General features: G+C 42.9%; 1 protein-coding gene across 2 annotated transcripts in view; it reads left to right on the top strand.

Annotated features, from left to right (window-relative positions):
* SPRY4 (sprouty RTK signaling antagonist 4) overlaps nucleotides 1–27,400 on the top strand; it is a 91,737-nt gene that overhangs the window by 544 nt on the left and 63,793 nt on the right. The window contains exon 2 of one of the 2 annotated variants that reach the window (XM_048861609.2): nucleotides 12,519–15,025. The exons of the other annotated variant lie outside the window; for it this stretch is intronic. Coding sequence (XP_048717566.1) covers nucleotides 12,568–13,458 — 891 coding nt within the window. The 5' untranslated portion in view covers nucleotides 12,519–12,567 and the 3' untranslated portion in view covers nucleotides 13,459–15,025. Of the gene's footprint in view, nucleotides 1–12,518; nucleotides 15,026–27,400 lie in introns of those variants that run through there. 2 annotated transcript variants of the gene reach the window in all.

Raw genomic sequence — 27,400 nt, 5'->3', positions numbered from 1 at the left:
AAAAGAAATATCCTGGTTCCTGGACAATTCGCATGTGTTCCCATGATTCGTATTGAAACTCCTTTTCCTGCTCTCCCATTAACATCTGCATTTGGTGTATGGACACGGCAGGCGTCTTTTACCAGATTTGGGTTGGGATTATTATTTATTATTATTATTTTGAGTCGCATTAGGCTTTTCTTCTGTTGATGGAGATTCCTTTCCTTCGTCCCCACCCCTTCCCCTAACGGGCATCCATGCAGGATCCCCTAGATTTACAAATAAAACCTGTACCTGGTCTTTCCGTGGAGTATGAAACCTGATTTTATGTCTTTCTTCTCTCCAAGCCCTCTATCTTGTTAGTACCAAGTGGCTCCGGAGCTGTCTCCATAATAGGACACTTTAGCGCTCAGCCACTGGAGTGTCAGATCTTTACTGGATGACCTTTGCTCTTTAGCATTTTATTTTATGCAACTGTCCTGCAATTCCGTTTTCCTTTATTTCTTACTCCATCTTTGCTCTATTCCCCACAATCTTCTCTGTATCGCTATGCGGTTTTGTTGCTACAGTTTTAACTTTGGATGGGGCTGCGTGGTTACATGTTTTAAATTGTAGTTAATTAACGAAGATTTATGCATATAGTCATTTATATTTGCACATATATTTTCTCCATCTATATATATATATTATGGAGAAAAATGTCTTGAGTGCCCTTCTCCACCAATTGCATTGCAGACAGAGACAAGGTAGGGTTTTATTTTCTGGTACCAGTCCTGGCATCACAGTGGAAAGACAAGACTAGAAACGATATAGTCTGAAAATCCATTATCAGAAAGGAAATGGAAAAAACAGAGAGGGACATATGCAAGGCACAGAAGTCCAAGAGGAGAGTGGGATTGGAAATGCAGACCTTGGAAATGAGAGTGCAAACAGGAATCAGCATTAATCACAAGGGGAATGGACTTCATTTTTTCTTTCTCCTCAAGTGATCAGAAGTAATTTATTACAGGGGATGACTTTTCTGCAATATAATCTTTCCAAAAGGGTCTGATTTCTCAATTTAAAAATATCATATTGCCACACTTTTCTTTTCTTTTTTAAGAAGCGTAGAGGGCGAAACACGATGGAATTATCCAGAGTAGAGAATAATCTGTCTTTTATTCTTTAAAACTTCTTGAACTCCTTTTCTTTGGGGGTTAAAAAATAAAGCTGTAATTTGTGCACTGAATCACAATTATCTTCATAACTCGCTCCCCCTTCTCAATATATAGAAATGAATGACAGAGGAAGGAGTGGTTGCTCTCAGTTATTGGAACCCTACTGGGAATGTCTCCTTGATAAATGTGCCATATTCCATAGGCTATTTTGTTCTGTTGATAGAAGGGACTCTATTGCTATTGCACAATTAAGGAAACATTTTGAAATCCCTGCAGTCCTTTTGAAATCACCTGTGAGATATGGAAAGATTTGTTCATCTCCTAAAAGAGCAAAATAAAACTTGTTTTATCCTTCCCAAACCATGGTGGGAAAATGGTCATCCGTTTTCAATAAAATGGCCCTAACAACCCTTTTCTAGCACTGCAGCAATGTATAGTTCATAATATCTACAGTTTTCCCCACCTTAACATAAAAAAGGCAGAAAACTAATCAAACATGTTGACTATACAACTTTGCAAGTTCATCTCTGGTGTCTTAAGTTGTCTTTCTTTTTAGGTAAATAACTGGTCAAATACTGTGGGGGGTGGAGGGGGTTATTTTTTGTTTTTTTCTTAAATTTAAGATCTAATGCAGTATAATTCCCTTCATTTACTAGAAAGCCCTCTGGTAGCATTCATCATTTAGTATTGTTAACTTATAAAACTCTAATTGTGTTCTTTAAATTCTGTGACTTTTGTACATCAAAATTTGTTTTATTTAAACAATAAAAATAAGAGAATCTATTGCAGATAAACTGTAATCCTCAGAGATCTGAAAATTCTCAGTCCAAATCCTCGCTCACACTGCAAGAAAGAGACTTGGAAAGTTTACAAGTCTATTTTCTTCAGTTTCTCTATTTCAGAGCCATTGGCAGGGATTTAATGCCTCATCTTAAAAAATCAGATTCCCTCACTAAGCTTTTTGATTTTCCCCCCATCCCTCCCTCCCCTTATTCTTCTCAATGGAAAAACTGTAACAATCTTCACACAGGTAAGGCCATTAGACCGTAAAGGGAATTCAACTCTTATTCATTTGTATATGTACTATAGAAAAAATAAGGCACAATTTTTCTTTGCTAAAGAGCTTAGAGTTTAAATTAAATCAAATTAGACTTAATGAAGTTTGAAGCTACAGACATTCTACTCAGACCCACATATCTTATCTCTCTCTCTCTCTCATGTACTTTCTATAACACTTTTTGGTAGGGAATGTCTCCTTTGACTTAGTGTCTAGCTTTCTATGACACTGAGCTTTATCCTTGTAAAGGATTTTCTACAGAAAGAAGCCAATTTTTCTCTTCCACCTATAACCCCCTCCATCATCTTTCCTTCCAACTAAATCTTCAGAAGACTTCATGGGATCTTTAGATTCCTGCTGGTAAAGCACATCAACTTTGGTGTCTCCGGTTAAGAGGTGCTAACCAAAGGCAAGGTGAGAATTTCTTCAGATATCATTCAGCTGTTTATCTCTGTGATTCAGAATGAGTTAGGTTTTTTATGGTCCTGTCTTGCCTATTACGTAGTCTTACTTTGGCGTCCTTGCAATTACACAGCAAGCCTGATTCACCATTCTGAATCTTTCCTGTGCTGTCAAATATGACTGAAAGTATCAATAAGGCTTTGCCATTCCTGTCTACCTTGGGCTGCTCTTTGCATGTCCTCCACGTTGTTAAGTCCATAAGTTTTCCTTCTCCGAGCACTGTGCTATGTCAGTTAGCCCCTTTGATGTGTTCCTCCAGCTGCCCAATGGCATGCCTGTCATGGCAGATGTCCTGGCTTCATTCTTAACACATGTCCCCAGCTATTGCTACCTTCTTTTCTGGGTAATTTTGGATATAAGGAAGTTACTTAGACTTGTCTTGAGTTCAGCGTTGCCCTGCCTAAATCAGAATTCACTTTGCATGGGTGGAAATTCTGCACGTATTTCTTACTGGGGTTCTTTCTAGCATGATCTAGTGGTTAGATAATAGGATTGTGAGTCAAAAGATCTGGATTCTATTCCAAGCTCTTTCAATGACCCACTGTATGATTTTAGCAAAATCACTTAAAGTGAAATCCTGGCCCCACTGAAGTCAATGGCAAAACTCCCATTAACTTCAATAGGTTCAGGATTTTGCCCTTCACCTCTGTGTGCCAGTTTCCACATACCTTCCTTACAGGGGGTTGTGATGCTTTATTAATACTTGTGAAACACTATGAAATCTTTGGATGGATGATACTATAGCAAATCAAAAATTAGTATTTGTTATGTTAGAAATATTTGTATAGGTTATGCTCCGAGGTTAAGGGAGGAACCTTGGGTTGCATTGTTTCCCACCCCATCCTGTTAACTTCATGCCGTGAAACCTCAGGGCCAAGTATCTGAACCAGAGCAAAGTTCAACAGGGTCTGATTTTTTTTTTTTTTTGTTAGTTCAAAAGGAACCCTCTGATGCAGTTCAAAGAAAAGGAGTACTTGTGGCAGTGTTGTGGAATTTAGTTCCAGGTATTTGATAGAAACAGCACACAGTACTTCAGCTGGCAGTGAGGGGTGGAGTAAACCATGAGAGCACCACATTCTAGTGCCACAGAACAGCCCTGGTTTTATGAGAAATAATCAGTTTGCCTGAGAGACACCACAGAGCTCTCCATGTGACCAGGTACAGAGCTCTCCATGTGACCAGGTGAGTACCAAGACTCGCTGAAAGGCATGAGGCTGAAGGCCAACCGCTGTCCCTGAAAAATTGCCTTTATGAAGCATAATCTTAATTAAAAGGGGTAATGTTACCCACGAATCAATACTTGATGTTAACAAGCGTAGAGCTTTAACTCTAGCTCTATATTGCATTACTCCTCTGATCCAGCTAGTGATATATTTATTACTGAATAAGCTCCGAGCAATGTTTTGGGGGCTTTTCTTTTGGCATTTATTTAAGCATAAGCTCTGATTGCGTTTTAATTGCACCTTGCAAAAGCTGCTTGGGCCAAACAAGGATATCTTGGACCTAGTCCTAGGTGGGTGAGGGGTGAGTACAGAGCATCTGCAAATTCTATTGACTTTAATGGGAATTGCATCTTTCAGAATCAAGACACGTATGTCTCTCAAATACATCGGATGCCACTTTAAGGCCTGATCTTGCAGCCCTTCCTCAGGTGATATCAGTGGAACTGCTCTCCCCCCATAAGTGGTGCAGAATCAGGCCCTTTGTTAATCCCTCATTTTCAGTATCCTGCTATTACTACATGGTTATAGGGCATTGAATAGATTGCAAAAATATAAATATTAAACAGTTAGGGATTTAACTAATTGTATGAAGATGCATACCTCTTTACTAAGTTAAATAAGTTATTCAAAGTCTGTTCTGTTTTTCAGTAACTAGAAGTTGTCCAGCCCTTATGAAAATCCAAAAGAATTTAATAGATAAACCAGTGGGATTCTAAAGAAATTATTTTAAAACCTACAAAATTTAATAGAGAATGAGCTTTTCAGTAGGTTTATATAAACCATTCCACAGAGTTCTATAGTAAGTGTATAATTTTCTATTAAATTCTGTAGGATTGTCCAAAAACTTTATAAAAAATACTTTTCCATTAAATTCTGTAAGATTTTTTTCCCCCATAAAGTGAATCCTACAAAACTTCCAAGTTTGAAATGGACAACCATTTGTACATTTTAAAAAATTATTTGCTAACCCTAAAGTTTTAGAAAATTATTATGCAGCAAAATAGTAGTTTAGGTATTGAAAAGAGGAAGTGGCAAAAAGGGATAACAGCAACTGCAGTCGATTGAGCGGAATTACCCACAGAGTTAATTCCTATAAAGGGTTGTATATTCTTTTTATATCAAATGTTGCAGACCTGTGATATGGTCACTCCTAGTTCTTGAATGGGGAAAAAAAGACATCTTCTCTAAATAACAGGTTTCAGAGGAACAGCCGTGTTAGTCTGTATTCGCAAAAAGAAAAGGAGTACTTGTGGCACCTTAGAGACTAACCAATTTATTTGAGCATGAGCTTTCGTGAGCTACAATAGATGTTTATTCTTGACTTCTCAGTTTCAAAAGAGTTTCAGTTGACTTACTGGAATTAACTTTAAAATTAAACATAAAACCAATTTCAGAACATCTGTGAGATTTCCCTTGTATTGTCTGGTTTCAGAAAACTGCCTGTATAGCCAAACCTAGTGAATTTGTGCCTGGTTTACCAATAGCAGGTCTGAATTTACTAATGATTTAAGTGTTACCCACAACTTGCACATACAATAGACAGTGGGGTGGGAGGAGGTATTGTTTCATATTCTCTGTGTATATATAAAGTCTGCTGCAGTTTCCACGGTATGCATCCGATGAAGTGAGCTGTAGCTCACGAAAGCTCATGCTCAAATAAATTGGTTAGTCTCTAAAGTGCCACAAGTCCTCCTTTTCTTTTTGCGAATACAGACTAACACGGCTGTTACTCTGAAACCATACAATAGTTATGTTATTCTTTAATCGAAATGAAAACAAAATTTGCATACAGAATTATATCAGTGCTTTAAGAGATGGTATTTGTTGCATGCACCCATATATCACATGTGGACTACAACAGGATTACTGATGTGCTTAAAGGTATGCATATGCTTAAATACCTTGCATGAATCAGGGATGAAAGGCAGGACAATTAACTTTAAAAAGAAAGTCAGTAGGACCTTTAAGGTACCATGCTGTCTGGAAGCTGACTATACAGTAGGTAGACTATATAGTGAGTTAAGTTTTACTTGGTACTGTAAAATTTTGATTAAATTATTTGACTGCTAGTTGATAAGTGGCTCGTCACCAAGCATCTTGATGTTTAATGAGCTTTACGTCACAGTTCTTAAATTGAAGTTTGCAACTTTTGGTGGATTTTATTTTCTGGTTTACTTATTTATTTAAAGAGTTGAAAGAAAACTGGTTTCTAAAATCTATGCCCTTTCTGGTTTTGTACTAATTCTTTTATGCAAACCAATAAACTTGATTATTCATTCTTGCCTGAATATTGGTTTGAATGTTATCTGCGAGGGACCTATGAAAGCTGCAAGTCGTTTCATCCTTCTAAACAACTAAAAGCAGAGGGAGATTCCTCCCTCTCCTTTTTATGACCTCATTAGTCCCTTCCTTGCGGATGAAATGCAGGGCATCTATTAAACTGCAGTGGCTCTTCAAACAACACATCATGTTAGAATGCATTTGTATGAACAGAATGAAGGAATTTAAGTGAATTCGGTATTTGGGAAATTTCTGAGTGATGCCCACATAACAACCCTGGAAACTGAAATCTCTGTTCAAAATCCAGTGGTAGCACAAACATCTGTCAGTTCCTTTCCACTCTGCTTCAACTGGTCAACCCTAACCAACAGAAGAGTTCCCTTTCTCCTCAAAACATCATTTTCCAGCTGATTCTAGCAACTCTTATTTCCCACCTTTCTTTAACCTGGATGGCTTTGGGAGCCAGAACCAGACACCTCAGTTCAGAAAAGCACATGCTGAGCTGTCCAACTCGGCCCCTTCCTCTGTCCAGAGCTGCTTTAAATTCAGTGACCAGTTTCATGCTGAGTAAAATCCTGTATCTGAGCTTGGGCTCACAACCCAATGCTGATTTGCTGTGCTAAGGCATTGCTGCTACCTTACAGGTACAGTAACTCCTCGCTTAACGTTGTAGTTCTGTTCCTCAAAAATGCGACTTTAAGTGAAACGATGTTAAGCAAATCCAATTTCCACACAAGAATTAATTTAAATGGGGGGGCAGGGGGGTTTAGGTTCCAGGGAAATTTTTTTCACCAGACAAAAAACAAACACACACTATAAGTTTTAAACTATAAGGGTTAACACACTGTTGTTAATGTAGCCTCACACTCTACAAGGCAGCTCGAATGGAGGGAGGGGAGACAGCATGGCAGACAGAGACACACACCCTGTGTGTGGAAGGGAGAGAGAGAGATGCGCATTCCCCCTTTAAGTACACTGACCCCACTCTAAGTACACTGCCTTTAAAAAGATCAGGAAGTTGAGGCAGCAGCTGTGGCCAGCAAGCTCCCTCTGTCCTGATCCCTGTCCTGTCCCCACCCTGCCCTATAAGAAGGGGTAAGCGGAGAGTAGGAGTAGGGGGGAGGGAGACACCCTGACATTAGCCATCCTCTTCCCCCCTCCCCTGCACAGCAAGCACGAGGCTCCCAGGAGCAGCTCCAAGGCAGAGGGCAAGAGCAACACAGGGCAGTGGGGGGAGGGACAGCTGAACTGCCAGCAATTGGTAGCCTGCTGGGTGGCTGCTGCACAGAGAACTTAAGGGAGCGGGGAGCTGATGTGGGGGCTGTCGGTCCACCCTGGTTCCAAGCCCCCACCAGCTCCCTGCAATGGGCTACTCTTCCTGCAAGCAGTGGACAAAGCAGGCGGCTGCCAAACAACGTAATGAGGGAGCATTGCGCAACTTTAAACGAGCATGCTCCCTAATTGATCAGCAACATAACAATGTTAACTGGAACGACTTTAAGTAAGGAGTTACAGTAGTTTGGATGAAATATTCATGTAAAATCCTTCTACCCCTCTCCTATGGCTGTCAGAATCCAGTCACTAAATATGTAATAGAACTTGAGTGTCCAGTACATCTACCCTTCTTCTAAACATTCAGCCTGCAAGAAGCTTGTCATCAGCAGTGCGCTTCAAATGACCATTCTGAGGTCTGTTTCTATCAATGGACCCAAATACTAAACATAAAAGAGGTGAAGCTCGTGGGAGAATGTCAGTTCCCAGCGCTCAGCCCAGTTGCTCAGGGTGTATCCTGGAGAAAGGCTGAGTGAGCAATCACAAAAAGACAAGTTGTTGCATCATACAATGTACTTATGCTTCAGGCTATTTTTGTAAGAGTAATAAAGTCTTAGCCAAACCGGGGTCTTGTATTGCTACTAAACCTTGGTGCAGAATAGGGAACGGAAATTTAATCCAAACAGCAAAAATGGTAGTATGTGGATGTATATAATTTTAAAGGATTCTCTAAAGAGAGCGTGTCTAAAGCACTGTATTAGGAGTTGGGAAATCTGGGCTTTTCACTTAACTTCTCCATGTCTCAGTTTCCCCATCTCTAAAATGGGAGTAATGATACTTCCCTACCTTTGGCCAAGTGATTGAGATCATTTAATGAAAAGTGCTAAATTTGATTTTCAACCTTGACTGTCTTAAAGTCCATTTGGGTGGGGATTTTGTTGGAGGTTGGGAGGGTTTAAGTCCAGGAAATAAAGCTGGTGTTCTGACCAGCATTAATTATCCCAATTAAAACCACCTGCTAATGTCTGTCTGCATATGAACTATCCCAGAGAGTATAACAGTTGCCGGACATGGCGACAGTCTCTGTATGATCTGTGTCTAACTCAGTGGGATAGGTTGAATATGCAAGGTATTCCTACTAGTTGCATGCAGCTAACTCCGTATTTGCATGGCCCTTCAGATAAATAAAAAGATGTAGTACAGTCTCAATTTCCCTTGCAAACATTGGTGTTTGCCTGACAGCTGCCTTTTACCACAGTGATGGCTGCTGTTCATTGATGCAGTATGCACACACATGCATTGAATACAGTGGTGCAGGAGCTGGCCTGTAATTTGTAAAGTTAAACTAAATGCTGTTAGCCTAGACAATTACATTAGACACTACCCTATAGAACAGAACACTTGACCATCATATATATTGGTACACAATTCGCCTTAAATGAGGATTTTTTCAACCTAGTTTAGACCTGTTCTGAATAAGCATAACTCCACTGATTTCATTAGACTACAGCTGGGATTCGATTAGACCCCAACTGATATTTGGAAGCTATGGGTGCATATGTTCTATTTTAATTTAAAAAAAAATCTGTAATGAAAAAGCCATTGGTACAGAGATAAAGGGCAAACGACAGGACTGGTTTAATATGGTGCAGTATTCCACCATTTTGTACAGCTCCAGCTACATCCATACCAAAATTAGTCATGTTGAGCGCGCACCTTGCCAGCTGAAATAGCTGCATCTCTATCCTCTAAGCTTTAAAAAACTAGGTTCTTGTGAAATACAACGGACTTCCTGTAAATGCAGAATCTTGGGCTGACAAATTCAGTGGTTTACACTTTGTATAATACGGAACTCTGAGCTTAAGCAAGTACTTTCTACACTATGACACTGAACTCTAGGTAGATGAAATATACATTCCCCCCACCCCCCTTATAAGCCCTGCTTATTGGAAATCATTGCCTAATTTTTTTTCAAAGACAATATTTCGTCAAAGCATCTCATGCTGTTAGGAAATAAGTGCTTCCAAAATCTTTCTGCTTGTAGTTCCAAAATATGATTGCTGAGAGCAGTGAATAGTTCTGCTTTTTAAGGAACAAATTCTCAATTGATTTCTAATCGTAGGGGGTTTGTTTTGGGGTTTTTGTTTTGTTTGGTTGGGTTTTTTTGGTGAATGACTGACTGAGGAGAAAGAATAACTAGAGAACTATTAAATGGCAGAGGACGCTAGCTTAAAGACTAAGCCACCATAAGTAGCTTCATTATTCCCTCTAGATAAAGCATTTGTCCCATTTCTTGTCTTGTGTGGCAGACTCTCTCAAGCACAGCAACCCGTACTATGCTAATGCAGCAGAAAAGGCATATACTGTACTGACCACAGATTGATATTCCAGAGTCCAGTTTCACTGCATGAGCCCTATCCTGCAAGACGCTGAGCACCTTTTGTGAGGTGCTGAGCTACTTCACCTCCTATTGATTTTACTACGAGTTGAGGGTGTTCAGCACCTCTCAGGATCAGATCCCAAGTGCTCAATCAAGCGAATAAGTTATTCTAATAATGGGCTCTAGTCATCATTTTAAAGCAGATATCCTCCCCCCCCCCCCAAAAAAAAAAAACAATAACAACACTTAGTTGATGCAGGAGGGTGGCATGGTTATTTTGGGTTTTTTGGTACAGTATTTTTCATCCAATTAATTAAACTAGTGGAAAATGATTTAACAGCCAAGCTATATAAGATAGTGTGTATGTTACATATATACACACACAAAAGTTCTAGGGCAGGAGTTTGGATGGCTCTTCCAGTTTAATGCACTCTTTCCAAACTTACAACTTTTATGGATAAATCAGTCCCCACTGGCGGACCTTTCATTGTAAAATCCAAATCTTTTCACACATTTCTAAAACTTAAAAAATAAAGATCTTGAACAGCTCACTACTTCCTTTTGGATTCCAAAAGGCCCCTTCTCCCTTAGCTTACTCTGAAGTTTTACTTGCTGCTGCTTTTAAACTGATCCCGAACATAATTCATAAATATAAAGGTCACTCAGCAAGGAAATGGCCCATCAACTAGAAAACAATGTGCATTTTCCAAATTTGAACCAAGTAGTTTCCGTTCTTTGATTTAAGTTTAGTTACTTCCTGTGGTTTCATGTCCTACACTGCAGTTGAATCTTTGGATTGGCTCCAGTATAAATTGCACTCTTTCAATGAAATTAGAAACTGTAGCAATAGCTGGTTGAGCTGATCTAGCTAGTAAACAGCATTTAGGCAAAATATTATTCTGCTTCGTGTTTGATGGAGATAACCTAATTAGTGGGGTGATGTGATCTCTGATCAGATTTTCAGTAGACTCATTGAAGTGAGCTTTACCTGTAATTTGCCCCATCCCTTTGTTGTTGGTATCTTAGATGGCTGTGCTGCTAGGGAAATGCTATATATCCTCCTTATGTATATTTCCCACAATGGGGATGAAAGTAGTAGAAAACCTGTTCTTTTTAGGCCAATATCTGCCTGATGGAGGGCAGTTTGTTGAGACAGAAATTGGGGACCTTTGCAAAGGATACCCAGGTTGCAGAACCTAAGTGTATGGGTCCCACCTTTTCCCACTCCCCTGCTCCAAACTCCTCCGCCATTTCTCAAGGGAGCAAGGGAGGAAGATAGATTATTATGTTCAGAACAGTTGCTGTGGGTGTTTGAGATGTCCTGGAGATGTCCTGTTAAACTGGAGAGTCGGTGAGGAATTGTAAGATGCCCCAACCAGGGCCAGGATAAAGGTGGGGGAGGGGGGATAATTTGAACCCTCTAGGGCAGTGCTACTCAAAGTGGTGGTCCCGGTCCGCAAGCCATCGACTGCCAGTCGGCGCGCACACTGGGGGGAAAAAATTGCCGGTCCCCCACATCAGACAGCTTGAGAAGCACTGATTTAGGGCATCTGCTTCTCTGGGAGGGCTTTCAACCAAGAAGCAGCAGCTCATACTCCAAGCCATGCAGCACAGGAACGTGAGCAATAAAGAGCACTCTGGCATTTCATCTTGCACTTTGTGGGGTCCCCAGGGCCTGCACCATATTCCAGTGTCTACCAGTTTAGCAGGCTTGTCGGAACTGGCTGTAGCATTATCCTTCAAGTCTGCGTAAGGCCTGCCAAGTCAACTCTGCACAGTTGGACTTCCTTGGGTTTGAGGTGCGGTGGGATAGGGGAGAGACGTTCAGTGGCATTATCCCCTAGAAACCCACAGCGACTCTCCGTGAGAAGATTGTCTGCCACTGTCACTGTTAACTTGAATGAACGTCTGCTCTGCATAGGGGAGGGAAGAGGGATTAGACCAGGCATAGGCAGGGGTGTACCAAGCAGGATCTGGGATGGTGTGTGGATGCCTCAGCCCTCCCAGGATGTCATGAGTGAGGAGAGATGGGGTAGATCTGTAGATTAGGATGACAGCCCCCGCCATAACAACTCCCCTAATGGTCAAATGCTACCCCTCTGAGCACGTGGGGAGACAAACTCTGAGCGCGTGGGGAGACAAACTCTACGCTATCTCACTTAAGCCATCCACACAGGGGCTTAATTCGGGCCTGAGACTTTGTGCTACTTGGAGTGAATATACTAAACCAGTACTTCCCAAACCTGTTGAACCAACATTTTGCTAGGCTGAGCTCCCAGCTGTCCCAGCCGTGGCTCATGGTCATGTCTGCTGGAGACCAGGGAGGTGACAAGGTAGCATTCCGAGCAGCCAAAGAATATTTTAACACGGGCTGATAACTCTAAGGCAGCAAGCTCAACTTCCTTCCTTCCTCCTGCATTGCCTCCCCAGCCGCCACTGAGAGAGAAGGGGCTACTAAAGCCTAAGATATTGTTACATGTAGCAATGACTGGGAGTGCTAGGCTAGCCTAGGTTAGTGAGAGCAAAACCGTGCCAATACAAATCCCGGCTTTACACGAGAGCAGATACTTTATCTCCGCTTGAGGTGCGCTTGGCTCATAATGACTTCAGTGCAATAGCTGCTAGAGCAATGAGCCCTCCTTGGACAGGGAATAGTGACAATGTGAGTTAATCTGGGAACCGTTCCCTTTTTCCCTTCTCATTTTCAGGACACTTAAAGCCGTTTTTACCCCCCAGTGGTGAAGGACACTCTGACCAATGGAACCCCGGATTCCCCACAACATAACTGTGGCCCCAAACTCTGTCATGGTACAGCCGTTACTGGACAGTCGGATCCCCTATGGGAGGCTGCAGCATCCGCTCCCCATCCTGCCTATTGACCAGATGAGGACTACTCACGTGGAGAATGACTACACCGGCAATCCCAGCCTGGCCACCCAGAAGCGCCCCAGAGGCCACCAGGAACCCGCGCTGACCAGCCAGCACCTGCAGCGATGTGAGCAGGACGTCACCCACCCCTGGATCTCCTTCAGCGGGCGGCCCAGCTCCATCAGTAGCAGCAGCAGCACGGCTTCCGACCAGCGGCTCCTGGACCACATGGCGCCGGCCCCCGTGGCGGAGCAGCCCTCCCCGAGAGCGGTTCGGATACAGCCCAAGGTGATGAATTGCAAACCCATGGATCTGAAGGGACCCATGTCTCAGGAGCTTGACAAGCACTTTTTACTGTGTGAAGCCTGTGGGAAATGCAAGTGCAAGGAGTGTGCCATGCCGCGGGCTTTGCCTTCTTGCTGGGTGTGCAACCAGGAGTGTCTCTGCTCTGCGCAGAACTTGGTCAATTACTCCACGTGCATGTGTCTGGTGAAGGGAGTCTTCTACCACTGCACTAACGAGGATGACGAGGGCTCCTGTGCAGACCACCCCTGCTCCTGCTCCCATTCGAACTGCTGTGCCCGCTGGTCTTTCATGGGTGCCCTCTCTCTGGTCCTGCCTTGCTTGCTGTGCTACCTGCCAGCCACCGGCTGCGTGAAACTATCCCAGAGATGCTATGACCAAGTGAGCCGGCCCGGATGTAGATGTAAAAACACAAACAGTGTCTTCTGCAAGGTGGCGCTGGATGGCAAAGCGAGCAGGCCAGAAAAGCCTTTCTGACCATTGCAGGGTGCGGGGGGATATGAGAAAGGTGGAAGAGACACCAAAGGGGAGGTTATAACCTGTGTTCTGAGGATAACATATGTTAGCCTTTTGCCATCAACAAAGAAAGCCGAAGTAACTATTTCCATAAACTGAAGCACTTTGGGTTATTCAGGGTTTTGGAATTGATTATCTAAAGTTAAACAGAGGGGGGCCAATGGAGGAGGATTCTTAATACTTTACAGATCCCAGGCCAAAAACCAACACAGATCACAGAGTACCGCTGCTTAAAAAGTCTTTTCACCATCTGGTTCATAGTGCTGGCTGCTCGCTGTGCCTACGTCCAGCAAGAATAATTAACTATTAGCTTGACAGGCACATCAGCAGAAGCAATATTCATTTTCATTCACAAAAGAATAGTGGATTCAGAGTAGGGTGGGTTTTCTTCCTTTTTCAACTCTGATATGTTACCAGCAGCCTGTTGAAAGTAAAGGGTTAAACTTTTTCTCTCCACTTGACTATTAAAAGGGCCAGTTGAGTACAAAGTAAATGTTTCCCCAAAGCTTTTTCCTTCACCCTTCCAGAATAGATTTTGAAGCAGAAATAACTTTTTTCAAATCACTTTCTACAACTGTCATTGCCATTTAGGTATATTTCTATTCCTACCCCACCCGTCACGTTCCCCTTTTGATGCCGATTTTGTTTTCTGACAGAGGTAGTGATATGGAATCTCTCTCCCCCCTCACCTTGCCCCAATAAGAGGACTATGGGCATAATGTGTTTTTCTCCTCCCCCCACCCATGTCAATTTCTTTTCAAATTTTACACTGTCATTTTGCTAGTGAGCTTAAGTGTGTAGCCTCAGATGTCACATTTAGTAGATTTTAAAAATATATTATGACATCAATAGTAAAACTTTTTCCAGGGGGCTTTGAATGAATTCGACTTCTGTCGTGTGATTTCGTGCTCAGCAAATGCTGATGCAGAAGTCCCACTAAGCTGAGAAATTTTTGTTCCCCCCCCCCCTTCTCAGACGGTAGTGGCAAGGTCAAGAAAAACTGAGCACAATACACATGTACATATTTTTTAAATAGATATCAATCCAATACCTGTTCTTCTGGAACAAGCTCTTCAGATCTACTTTGCTGATAATATTAAGGACACTTTTTTGGGGGTCAGAATGACATTTGCTTGAAGTATTTTTCCCCCCTTCATTTCTATTGCTGCTGCTCAACTTTTGCCTTTTCTGTAGAATAGTGTGTCTTTGTAAAGTGTAAATAGAGAAATTAACAAGTGTCTATTTTAGTGTTAATGAGTACTGGGGGACGTCAAGGGTGCGTATTTATGGAACCTTGCCCTTGGTTTTCAGTAGCTGACGATCATAGGCTTTGTCTATGCACTCGTACTGCACTCCCTTATGCTGCAGTAACCCCTTTCTTTTGATAACTGCAAGGTGCTAAACAAAAAAACTTTGTCCTAACATGCAACAAATCAAATAGCTAGGTACTTGTTGCATGCTGAAAGCTGATCTAATCCGTGTGTGTGTGTATTTTTTTTTTTTAATTAGAGGAAATGTACTCCGTAAATACACAGCAATGACAGAGAGATGTCATCTTTAATTAGATAAGCAATAGGCAAAGCTTATGTAGCATTTTCCAGAAATCACATTTGCTTGGTTGTGATACAATTGCTGTTTTGTTTTTTTCAAAATGTACTGATTGGAGCTTTTTTTTAAAATTATTTTATTTTTTACTTAAGAATTCATTTATGAGCGGGTGACTTTTTTTTGTTACATTTAATTGTAGATATTTATTAAGCGGGGAATTGTTTTTTAAAAAAACTTCCTTTTTATATTTATAGCATTAGCTGGCTTGTTTATGGTAAATCATAGAAAAAGGGATACTGCATCTATGTTACCAGATCTTGATTCCTGTAGCTTACCCTCACCAGGAAGATACTGTGTGTGCAGTGAAGGGGTTTGTATCACAGATCAGAGGGAACCTTGCAAAGAAAAAAGAAAAGAACCCCAAACTGGTTGAACTGCTGGTTGAATGTATAAGGCATTGCTATTTAATGGAATGATATATAATTTTCTTAAAGTACAAATGGGCTAAAAAAACGCAGCAACAAGCACAGAGATCTATATCAGCTATCTTCCACCTTGAACATATGCAACGTCCAAATGGCAGCCATCTATACATTTTCTGTTTACCGCAAGCCCTAGCTTAGTGCAGCAGGGTATCCTAGTGCAAATTTGCAATAGAAATTGTTGGCTGGCTGCATGTTACTGCAAGCAAACATAACATTTGAATGGTCTCCACTGTGCCAGTCCATAGTTGTGTTCACATGTAAACACACACAGAGCAAGTCCATATTCTTACATTCTCTAACGAAGAGGACCTCCAGCAACTTTTACTTTCATTGTACATAGTTGTAAACACCTATTTCTTTGTTGGTTTCTTTTAATATATAACTTCTGCTATAATGTAAGCTGATCCCTTGCTGGAAGACTGTAAAGCATTAGTGGATGTGTTAGTGCAGTGGTAAATGTAGCAGAATGAAGCTCCTTGTATTCTTCAAGTCCCTTTGGTGTAGCAATCAGTCGGCATGTTTCACCAGCTCTTTGCCTGAGGCATAGCAACAAAGTTGTTGAGCTTCTTGCATAGCATTCAAAAGATTCTGGGTTAGACGAGGCGAGAGGAGCCTTGACAATATGACACTATTCCTTTAGATGCCTTTGGCTGCTGTGCTGATGGAAGGTATTTTTCCAGCCAACAACTAAGTTTCCCCTTTTTTCCTCCAATTCCCCCACCTTCACTTTTAAGGGACATGCTCCCACTTTGACCTCCTGCTACTCCTGAGACATAAAGCATACAGGGACAGTGTAATATGCCATCTAAATTTGGTCTAGGCTCGAGCCACGCCTAGTTTGCATTAAATAAGCTGCCTTCCTCTCATGCAGAGACAACCGATCATGACATGCAACATGGTCTGTCATCCCTGCAAGCTACCCCTATCTCGTAGGCCATGTCTATACTACAGGGACTCCAGCAGCATAGCTATTGCACCACTGCTATGCCAGCATAACCCCCTAGTGTAGATGCCGCCTATAGTGATGGAAGGGATTTTTCCCATTGGTTTAGGAACATCAAGTGATGGTAGCTAGGTTGAGAGACACATTCTTCTATCCACCGTACCTGTGTCTACTTAGGGGGATAAGGTCAGCATAGTTACGGCACTCAGGCATGGCTGTTTTACACACCCTTGAGCACCATAGCTATATCAACCTAAGTATAGACCAGGAGAGTGACTGCTGGCTAGGCCATATAAGTATGAACTCTATTTAATAATCTCTCGGGCTACTCTCTAGTCATGTTGTCACAGTGCAGGGGGAGCTGGCTCCTATCCTCATGAACACAAGTGGAAGTAAGACACCTGCTGAGAGGACTTACCCATTTTGTGCATCCTAGAAGAGTTTTTAATTTGCATCTTCTATGTACCCACTGCCTGGGAAGCAAAAGTATTCCCTCAGAGGCATGCTATGGTGTTGAACAGAACAGTGCTGTAAAAGGAGGAAGGGGACAGGATTTGGCACCACACTTAAGTTTTACTGACTTTTGGAAGTGGTTTCTCATTGCTTTTAGTAAACTAAAATCTCTAGTTTATTTCCTCAGTTTGTCTCTTTTGCAGCACTGGGAATTTTTTTTCTTTCATGGTATGAAAAGCTGTTCAAAAATTTCATTCCCTACCAACCAATCACCTCCATACACACACACACACCCCCAAAGTTACAACAGAAGGTTTCCTTTGTATAGAATATTTATTTTGAAGCTCTATTTTAATAGTATTTATTTTAGAAAGTCTACTATTGTAAGAGTTCTTCTGTTTGTGAAGAAAAACAAGTTAAAACTGAATGTACTGATTTAGAAATATATATATAAAATATATATTGTTAAATATACAAGTGACTGTTTGTGGTTTCTTTAAAAAAGGGTTTTCTTTAGCATTTATTCTAGAAATATGAGCACGGATGGGCTAAGCCCAGCAGTTTGATACCATGTAGGACTGGAATGTGCAAGTACTTCTATAACCTGAATTGCATCAATCATAACAGCTTACATCTCCCTCATGGGCACCAGTTCATGGACTCGGCAAGGTCTGTAGGAGGTAAGCAGCAGATTGAACATTTAGATCAGAATCTACTACAGTTAATTATCTTGCTTTCTGGCTGGGAGCCTGAAACTGTGACAGTGCAAAGCTCAAGTAGAATCCTGATCTGACAGTATCCAGAGGCTAAAATAAAGTGAAAGCTGCCAAGTCTTCCCCCCCCCCCACAACCCCTCCCTGCAAAAAAAACAAACCCAGCCACATGAATGAACACACAACACACTCCTATATTTGATCATTCTGTCAACGCAAAGATCTCAGAAGAGAATTCTCAAAGCTTAAAACAGTTATGAGTGAGAGTGAGTGGACAATCCAAAATTTTTTCAATTTGACTTCCTCTGGTCTCCCATTTTGTTTATTTAGCTTAGCTGATGACTTGTTCAACCCTGGCTCATTTTTATACACAAATGAAGCTGAGGCAATGTTCTACAATGATAAGACAATCCTCTGTCAGACTACCGTTTAGTATTGAAATTGCTTTCTATGTCTAAGTTGAGCAGACAAGTGAGTAAGTTGTGTTCAATTTATGCCTCCTCATCCTTCTAGAGCTTTTAAAAAAAGTTTTAGGGAACATCGTAGTGCCCATTCCCTAATCTTCCTTTATTAAAGGAAGCATTTAGCTCACCTTCAAACAGTGAGGTGGCAAAATTTGCAGATGATACTAAACTACTCAAGATAATTAAATCCCAGGCAGACTGCAAAGAGCTACAAAAGGATCTCTCAAAAGTGGTGACTGGGCAACAAAACGACAAATGAAATTCAATGTTGATAAATGCAAAGTAATGCACATTGTAACACATAATCCCAACTAGACATCTAAAATGATGGGGTCTAAATTAGCTGTTACTACTCAAGAACGTTCTTGGCGTCACTGTGGATAGTTCTCTGAAAACATCCACTCAATGTGAAGCAGCAGTCAAAAACGTGAACAATGTTGGGAATCCTTAAGAAAGGGATAGATAATAAGAAAGAAAATATCATATTGCCTCTAGATAAATCCATGGTACGCCCACATCTTGAATACTGTGTGCAGATGTGGTTGCCCCATCTCAAAAAAGATATATTGGAATGGGAAAAGGTTGAGAAAAGGGCAACAAAAAATGATCAGGGGTGTGAACAGCTGCCATATGAGGAGAGATTAATAAGATTGGAACTTTTCAGTTTGGAAAAAAGATGACTAAGGGGGAATATGATAAGAGGTCTATAAAATCATGGCTGGTATGGAAAAAGTAAGTAAGGAAGTGTTTACTCCTTCACATAACACAAGGACAAGGAGTCACCCAATGAACTTAATAAGCAGCAGGTTTAAAACAAACGAAAGTATTTCTTCAAACAATGCACAGTCAACCTGTGGAACTCCTTGCCAGAGGATGTTGTGAAGGCCAAGACTATAACAGGGTTAAAAAAAGAACTAGATAAATTCATGGAGGATAGGTCCATCAATGGCTATTAGCCAGAATGGGCAGGAATGGTTTCTCTAGCCTCCAATGCAAGAAGGAGGGAATGGGTGATTGATAGGCACTTGATAATTACCTGTTCTGTTCATTCCCTCTGGGGCACCGGGCATTGGCCATTGCTGGAAGACAGGATACTGGGCTAGATGGACCTTTAGTTTGACCCAGTATGGCTGTTCTTATTAGAATGATACTTTACATGACCATCCAACATCTTGACAGAGTAAAGGAGACACGACAAGGTCAGTCCATCAGTGGTGCTTAGCAACAGTATGGGAAAAGAGCCTGATGCACGAGTGGCAAACCTTTCCTGTGGCTACAGGTCCATTTGCCAGATGGAAGTTGAAGCATACTCTTTTCTGGCTCGCCTGCAGGCCTCAGCCTGGGTTCTCTGGTGGCTAACACCTAAGCACCAATTCAAGGGCAAATAGGAATCCTACTCCATGTTTCCTCTGTTGCCCATGCACGTCATTAGATGCAAAACCATATCCCATCTTCAACACTACCCCACTGTGGCTTTGGCAGACCATATACCCTAACTCCTGTTAATGGAAAGGATTACATGGGGTACATGGAATGGGATGTCATGAGAAGAATAAAATACCACAGGGATTCGCCAGGATTAGACCCTGCTGTCCATCCCCAAGAGCTCTTCTCTCTGGGGACAGACAGCAAGAACAGTCCAGTTGCACAGCACTACCCCCATGAGACACAGGAAGCCTCAAAGGCTTAACCTCTGATGTTTATTTCAGTGAAGTTACAGATACGCTGAGCACATCAGAAGGGGCATTTGGGGGACACACATGGTGCAGCCAGCTGAGGTTATGGCCCTTTGGTTTAGTTAATTCCCGCTCAGGTGTACATTTAAAAATTTGGTTGATTTAGGATATTTACAGTGAGGAGACAGCAAATTCATAGGTGCTGGGGTGTGTCCTGCTCTGTCAGTAGGAAAAAGCTTTTGGACAGGAAGGATTCATTTTCTTCTTTAAAAAGGTTAGGGACAAATAAAAATCAAGCTTTTTTAACATGGCTACAGCTGGGTCTTTAGTATAATGAAGCTGAATGCAGGCTTTAATCACCTCAGCGGCAGAGAAACTTTGCTGAGACACAGGGGCTCCTCTTAACATCCAGCCCTCCTCCCCCATTCCAGTGCACTGTTTTCATTTCACAGAGTGTAGCTGTGCTTTTGCACCAAACAATTGCAATGTAAGTTGACTTTAAATGTACAGTCATGACTAACTGGATTAACATAAGCAGACAACTGTGTGACAGAAGGATGGAGGCCGGAGGAAAAGCCAGCAGGACTCCCCCCACCAGTTTTAAAGTTTATTCAGCCAAACTTTAATACAACAATATGTCCGTGGCCTGAGGCAGGTGTAATTTTCATAATTTATGGGTCTCTGAGACAGGAAGAAAGCTCCAGGTTTTATTGTGTTTTGCACGATAAATGGCATTCCAATTGTCTGCATGTTATTCTTTCAGGCTGCGCTGTCTGGCAGGAACACAAGTCCTTTCGGAACCCACCTGTGCCTGCCACCCTCAGGCACAGGATAATTATGAATACATCTGTATGTGTTAAGCAGGAGATGATTGAAAAACTCTCCTCATTTCCCCATGTTATTAGAAGACACTTCCTGTATTGACATGTATATTAACACTCAACAGCTACAGGCTTGAAATAAACTCCCTCTCCCCCCCTTTAAAACTCTTCCCTTTTTATACTTTCCCCTCCCTCTCTGCACAGATGCTTTTCATGTGAATACATGTATGCTTGTTGCAGCAAGGCACTGGCTGCAGAGACAGAAGAATGGCCGTCCCTTGCTATTTTAACACACATAGGCACACAACCCATGGGGCCAGGGACCTCTAGCATCCTAGTCTGAAAAACACCTGTAAGCAGCCTGGCATGTCTGGCATGTGGCCAGCCAGGCAAAAGTAGTGGTCAGTTGGCACTAGAGTGGCTTGGTGTCTGCAGATGAGCTCTGCAGAAGACGCACTGCACCCTGACCTATTTTGCAGCCAGCCTGTCCCTGTCTCTAGTAGGTTGCAGGTGTTTAGGCATTTGGCTTTTGAATCTAATTTGTCTAGCTTCCAAGCGTTAGGGGAGATCTCTGCACCATGAACAAAGGACAGTAAGAATCAGTTTTCTGGGGGAAAAGCTGAGCACAGGAGACTGTTGTGTTTTAATTTATTATTATTGCATTAGTGTCATAGCATCAGGTTAACCTGGCACAAATAGGGCAGATACTACACAAGTTTCCCACACATTGATAGGGCAATGGCATCAAGGCTAATGCTGTGACACTCATTTGGCCACACAAGTAAAGGTTTCCTCTCATGTTATGGATTTTGTGCTGTGGACAAAGGTCAGTTTGGACTAAGAACAATTCACCAAACTGTTACAGGATTCAAACCCAGATCTTCATAGGTGAAACGACTCAGTCAGTCAGTGTGTCCCTGAGCCCAAGAAGACCCTGCATGTTGAACCTTCCTGGGCACTTAGAAGCCCCCAGGGGGGACTATGCTACTCTTTCAAAAACAGTTGTAAAGACCTTACAGTGTAGGTCGGAATGCAGTAGCCTAAAAGGAACTTATAGTGCCAAACATAACATGCTGGTGATCACAGAAGCAGTGTTACTAGTTCATACCATTGTCTCCAAAAAGTGATGCATTGTTTCCTACGATTTTATTTATTAATTTTTTTCAAAGAAAAAATGTAAAGGAGCACAAATTCCTCTGCTAAGTGCAAACATAAGAACTGCTAGGTGAAACAACCAGGTTTTCACAACAGGGTTTCCTCTAATGACATTTTAGTGGTAGAAAATGACTAACCAGGTGCAATATAAAATCAGAGGAGGGAGTGTGGTCTCTAGAAGCTAGAGCATGGAGATGAGTGGGAGCAAGTGTAACCCACACACCTCCTGCTGTGGTGTTCTGTCCCATCTAGTGGCACCAAGACCACTTAGAGTTAAATGAGTCTGCTTGACAGCTTTAGTTAAAAGCCAGTTGACTTTTAGCTTGCGTACTAAGCTCCAGAGGCCCCAGGTTTGATCCCGCCTGCCAACAACCAGAGTCTGTCGGTGTTACACAAGGAATCCTAGATTCCAGTCTTGCCTCTATCACTGACTCTCTGTTTGTCTCTCTTTCCACCTGAGGATCCCCACATATAAAATAGGAACAAAAACTGATTTCCATTTCAGGGGTACCGTGTTTGTAATGCACTATGAAACCAGATGAGAAGTGCTAAGTGTTGCTATATTATTGTTTAACCACCCGAGAGACAACCAGGCTCACTGCAGCTGTTCTCTGTGTAATAAACCCCATCCAGATCTGCAACAGATTCAGCCCAGTCATACAGGTGATTATGGTCACATAGAGAAGGGGAATAAATCAGTGAAGAACCTCCTTCCATTGCTACTGATCTATCAGCTGCAGCTGCATCCCTGCCCCTATCAGTGCCTCATTTCTGGAAGCAGCATCTACCTCCCACTGACTTTGGAGCGCCAGTTAGCTCAGTAGTCAGGATAAGCTGCTCCTCAAAGGCAGGAAGCACCCAGGATGGCAAGACAGTCAATCCTGATCTACCTTCTGGCTTACTACTTAGTTGAATGGTGTGGGGAGTGTTCCACAGGCATTGGACAGTGAAACCTCAATCGGTCAAGAGTCCAATCACATGTAAGAATATAGACTAATGAGAACATAAGACACTGGCAGTAATGTATAATGGTGAAAGAGATTATGCCAAGAGTTGGGTCATGAGTTGTATAAGTTTACTTTCTTTAATTCAAGTTATCCCAGTGCTTGTAGAGGGGTGAAGGACTTGACCTTTAAATCATATGAAACTGTACCAAAACTAGAGGAGATTCTTTGGTCGAGGATATGAGAACACTTTACAAATACAAGTAATGCTGAGAAGAAAACACACTGAACTTTTCTTGAAAGTTATCAGCCTGGCCAGAACATATAAATCTGAACCCTGTTAGAGTTGGCGTGTTGATGTCTTGTTCACAGGGCTTTTTAAATGTTAATTGAACATTTACATTTCCCTGGCTGGAAGTTGGCCAAAGGAATCTTGCTGATTTTATGGGGGAGATGTTAGGGTGATAAAGTTTCAATCCAAATTAGTATCTGTTTTTACAACATTTTCAGTAACTGAGCAACCCCCTTGTACCCCCCCATCTCCAAAACCATCAGTACAGGGTGACTATAAAACAAGAGGACATATACACAACAATGCTATAACTTTCTAATATAAAGCTACTATGGCTTGAAAAAAACCTGTGGGATTTTTATTTAATAGGAAGTGATGGGAATATTTACAGTTGAAAATGAGAGGCAAGTGCCCAGAAAGACAGAATGGAAGAGTCAGGGTAAAGAACAAGAACCAGAATAAAGGTATAAACACGATTCATGATCAGATATGATCATCCAGGCTCGGTACAATAAGCCCAGCACAAAGTCACAAAGATATAATGCAGCAGGCCCATCAAAATCTAACGTCACATTTGGCCCAATTCTGCAAAATGCTGAGCACTCTCAATAGGTGTTGAGTATCTTATAGGCTCAGACTCAGCATACAAATGTTTCCAGATCTGGTCCTATAAACATGGATTTTATTTAGCATTGCCAACCCTCAGGATTGCCCTGGAGTCTCCAGGAATTAAAGATTAATCTTTAATAAAAGATTATGTCATCTGATGAAACCTCCAGGAATATGTCCAACCAAAGTTGGCAATCCTAATTTTATTGGATCTAGCAAAACCAGCCCTTTCAAATTTAGCTCATTCTAGGATACGGTCAATCTATTGCTCTTTGTAAACAGGATACAAATATTCTCTCCCCCATATATAGACACATACACATTACATTATACATATGTAATTAGGCACACACATTCATTTTGTGTAAGGAGGCATAACTTGCTGCTAGTCCACTAAGTGAACAGTTTCTACTCTGTTTATATTGAAACCTGATAAGAAATTCAAGGCCTGGTCCTCCTATGCCTTGGGAAAGTTATTTTTACAGGCTGCAAATTGACATTCATAATGTACTGCTGATACTGAGAACTTTCGCTCAAGTTGCCAGGTCCCAAATACTCGAAAGAGGGCCACGAGCCTAACTGCAGCACAGGAAACTTCAAATTAGTTTGGCTTTAGTTCCATAACAGACATACCAGTTTCTATAACTTTAGTTTCCTGAGTCAGCCTTTCCCTTGTAAATAATTCCTAACAGAGCCAGCAGATGCCAAAGTGGTGTGGGATGGAGGTAAATCTGGGATAAGGAGAGGGGGAAGTCCCATGTAATGATGAGAGTTTGGCTCCACTCAGATAATTCGAAGGCCAATATACATCACACATATAAACAGCCTGGCTTTTTGTGAGAGTCAGACAAATGGTTTAGATAAAGATAAATTGCCTTTGCATTTTGTTTTACTTCCTAATGATAACAACTCCTGTGTGACACAGTGAATCACTAGGCTCTTCCCTTGAGAGCCATAAAACTTTACAGATCTCCATCAAAGAGTTCAGAGCAACAGCTACCGTTCAGGGGGCACCTATGTCTGCATACAAAGCAAATGCTTCCTATTCAGAAAATAAATGAAAAGGTCAAGGCAAAGTATTTCAAAAGTGGAAACTCTGTTTTAAAGATTTGTTTTCTGTAGCTACGATTTCTGGGGAAAGTGATCCTGGGAAAGTTAAATACTCTGTGGTTTAGTGAATAGAAGAGCAAAATTCCCCCCTGAGGTAGTACCATGAACACTTCAAAATGGCATCAGAGCAGAAAGCAGGATTATTAAAAAAAAAAAAATCTATCTTTTTATTTTGCTAAAGAAAATATTCTGAATAGATTTTAGGGCCCAACTTTTTCAAAACTGGACACTGAGTTTTGATTGCCTCGCTTTCTGGAGGTGCAATTGAAAATAGCTTGGGTCTGATCTGTGACATGTGCTGAGCAGCTGCTGCTTTTACTAAATTCAACTGGAGGTGCGTGTGCTCCACACTTCCGAAAAAAATCAAGCCTTCGGGGTCTCCTGTGGGGCGCACTTGAGCTGAGGCACCCAAAACTGGAAGCCACTTTTGAAAGATTTTGGCTTTAATATCTTAGATTTAAGAAATCAGAAAATTGAAAAGTATTCAGTGTTCCAAAAAAGCGGGGAGGGAAGATGTTCACTACAATACTGACTGCTTTTTTTAAAAAGCATTTTCACGGGATTGGATGTGAATTTGGGCTGGTGAAAGGTGCTGGGTTGACTGAATCAGGGTGCTCTTGTGAAGTGAGCTCAATAATCCCACCAATGTCTAAATCAGATTGCCCCACCTGGGCTGTACACTCAAACGAAGTAAATCAAAAAGCTCCCTCAGTGACCTAAATACAAACTGTGGTCAGCAATAGGTCCTGCCCAGGCCTGGCTTCTTGGGGAGGAGTGACTAACTAGTCCTTCCACCTACTACCCACCCACATTCTGGTTTCACCCAAGAACTGCCATTTGAAAAGGGCTGGTTGCTTTTGTCATTTGGCCTGCTGGTCCCTGATTGGCTGCTCCCAACACTTCTAGCTCCAGGAGGACCAAGTCTTGCTCGTTCCATCAGCAGTTGACCCAGGGGGCCTTTCTAGGCAAACCAGAAGGTCCGAAACTCCTGCTCTTCTCCTCTTAAAGGGCCATTTCCTGGGGTGCAGTGCATCAAGGCAGCAGAATTTCTGGCAGAGGGCAACGAATGCCTGGTACCAGTGGCAGATTTAGAATTAATGGGGCCCTGTGCGCAGCTTCATTTTTGGGGGAGGCCCCCCTGGGGACCCAGCCAAGAAAAAGAACATTCTCTCTTATCTCTCCCCACCCCCCGTTTTTCATTCTTTTTTTCTTCATCCTCCTCCTATAAGTAATGGGAAGTACATGAAAACAAAGTGAGGTATCTTGATTGGGGCAGGGGGTTGGTTGGGGTCCAGGCTCTGGGAGGAAGTTTGGGTGCAGGCTCTGGGCTGGGGCAGAGGGTTGGGGTGTGGGAGGAGGGGTGAAGGCTCTGGGAGGAAGTTGGGGTGCGGGGTGAGGGCTCTGGACTGGGGCAGAGGGTTGGGGTGCGGGAGTGAGGCAGGGGGGCAGCACTTACCTCAGGTGGCATGGCTCCCAAAGCAACTGGCACACATACCCCTCCGGCAGCAGCTCCTAGGTTGGGGGGGAGGGAAGGGGTGGAGGGTCTCCACATGCCGCTGCCTGTAGGTGCCTCCCCGCAGCTCCCATGGGCCGCAGTTCCCAGCCAATAGGAGCTGCGGGGTCTGCGCTCAGGGCAGGGGCAGCACACAGAGCCACCCCCCAGGGGCGCGCAGAGACATGCCAGCAGCCAGCCGCTTCCGGGACCAGCGTGGGGCCACCGGCCGGGACTCAGGGGCAGGTTGTCAGATATTTCTCCTGCATTCTGGGGGCTCCCCTGTTGTTGAGGGCCCCATGCCACCGCATGGTTTGTTTCATGGTAAATCTGCTCCTGCCTGGTACACCCCATCACGCAGCCCTAAAGGCTGGAGTCCTTTTCTCACAGAGTTAGTACAGCACAGAACGGAACGCGGCACGTGTTCCCAACCCGGACATGCACGGATCCCCCCGCTATGTGCTCAGAGGGGAGTTCACTCTCCATAACCCATGTAGTCCCAGCTGAACCTGCTATCTAGAAAAACAAGGGTGATTTTTGTGATATAGATGTTCAGGGCCTAATCTATTGACTTCCATGGTCTTTGAATCAGGTCTTTGGTCTAGTTACCCCTTTAAATTCATTTCATACAGGCCACTGAACAGGTAGTAATAACTTTCAGTCTGACCTGGGCATCTACTCATGAAAGGCTCCGTAATCCTAACTCTTCCCCTGAGCCAGCCAGCCCCTATAGTAGGGGTCAGCAAACTACAGCCCGCGGGCCACAGCCAGCCCGTGGGACTGTCCTGCCCAGCCTCTGAGCTCCCGGCCAGGGAGGCTAGTCCCCATCCCCTCCCCCGCTGCCCCCACTCCCCCGCAGCTACGCCCGCCGACCTCCCAGGCTTTCCAATAAGCCTGTCCTGCCGCTCTGAGCAGCATGGTAAGGGTAAGGGGACGGGGGTGGGGGGTTGGATAAGGGGCAGGAGGTGCCAGGGGGCAGTCAGGGGACAGTTGAATGGGGCAGAGGTTCGGGGGGAGGTCCGGAGACAAGGAGCGGGGGGGGGGGTTGGATAGGGGGTGGGGTCGGTCAGGGGACAAGGAGTGGAGAAGGGATGAATGGATGGGTTGGGGGTTCTGAGGGGGGCAGTCAGGGGGTGGGAAGTGGGAGGGAGCAGATAGGGGGCAGGGGCCAGGCTGTTCGGGGAGGCACAGCCTTCCC

The sequence above is a fragment of the Caretta caretta genome, chromosome 8, assembly GCF_965140235.1.
Source record: "Caretta caretta isolate rCarCar2 chromosome 8, rCarCar1.hap1, whole genome shotgun sequence".
Classification (NCBI taxonomy): Eukaryota; Metazoa; Chordata; order Testudines; family Cheloniidae; genus Caretta; species Caretta caretta.
The sequence above is the reverse complement of the archived record's forward strand: the minus strand, read 5'-3'. Positions and strand labels throughout refer to the sequence as shown.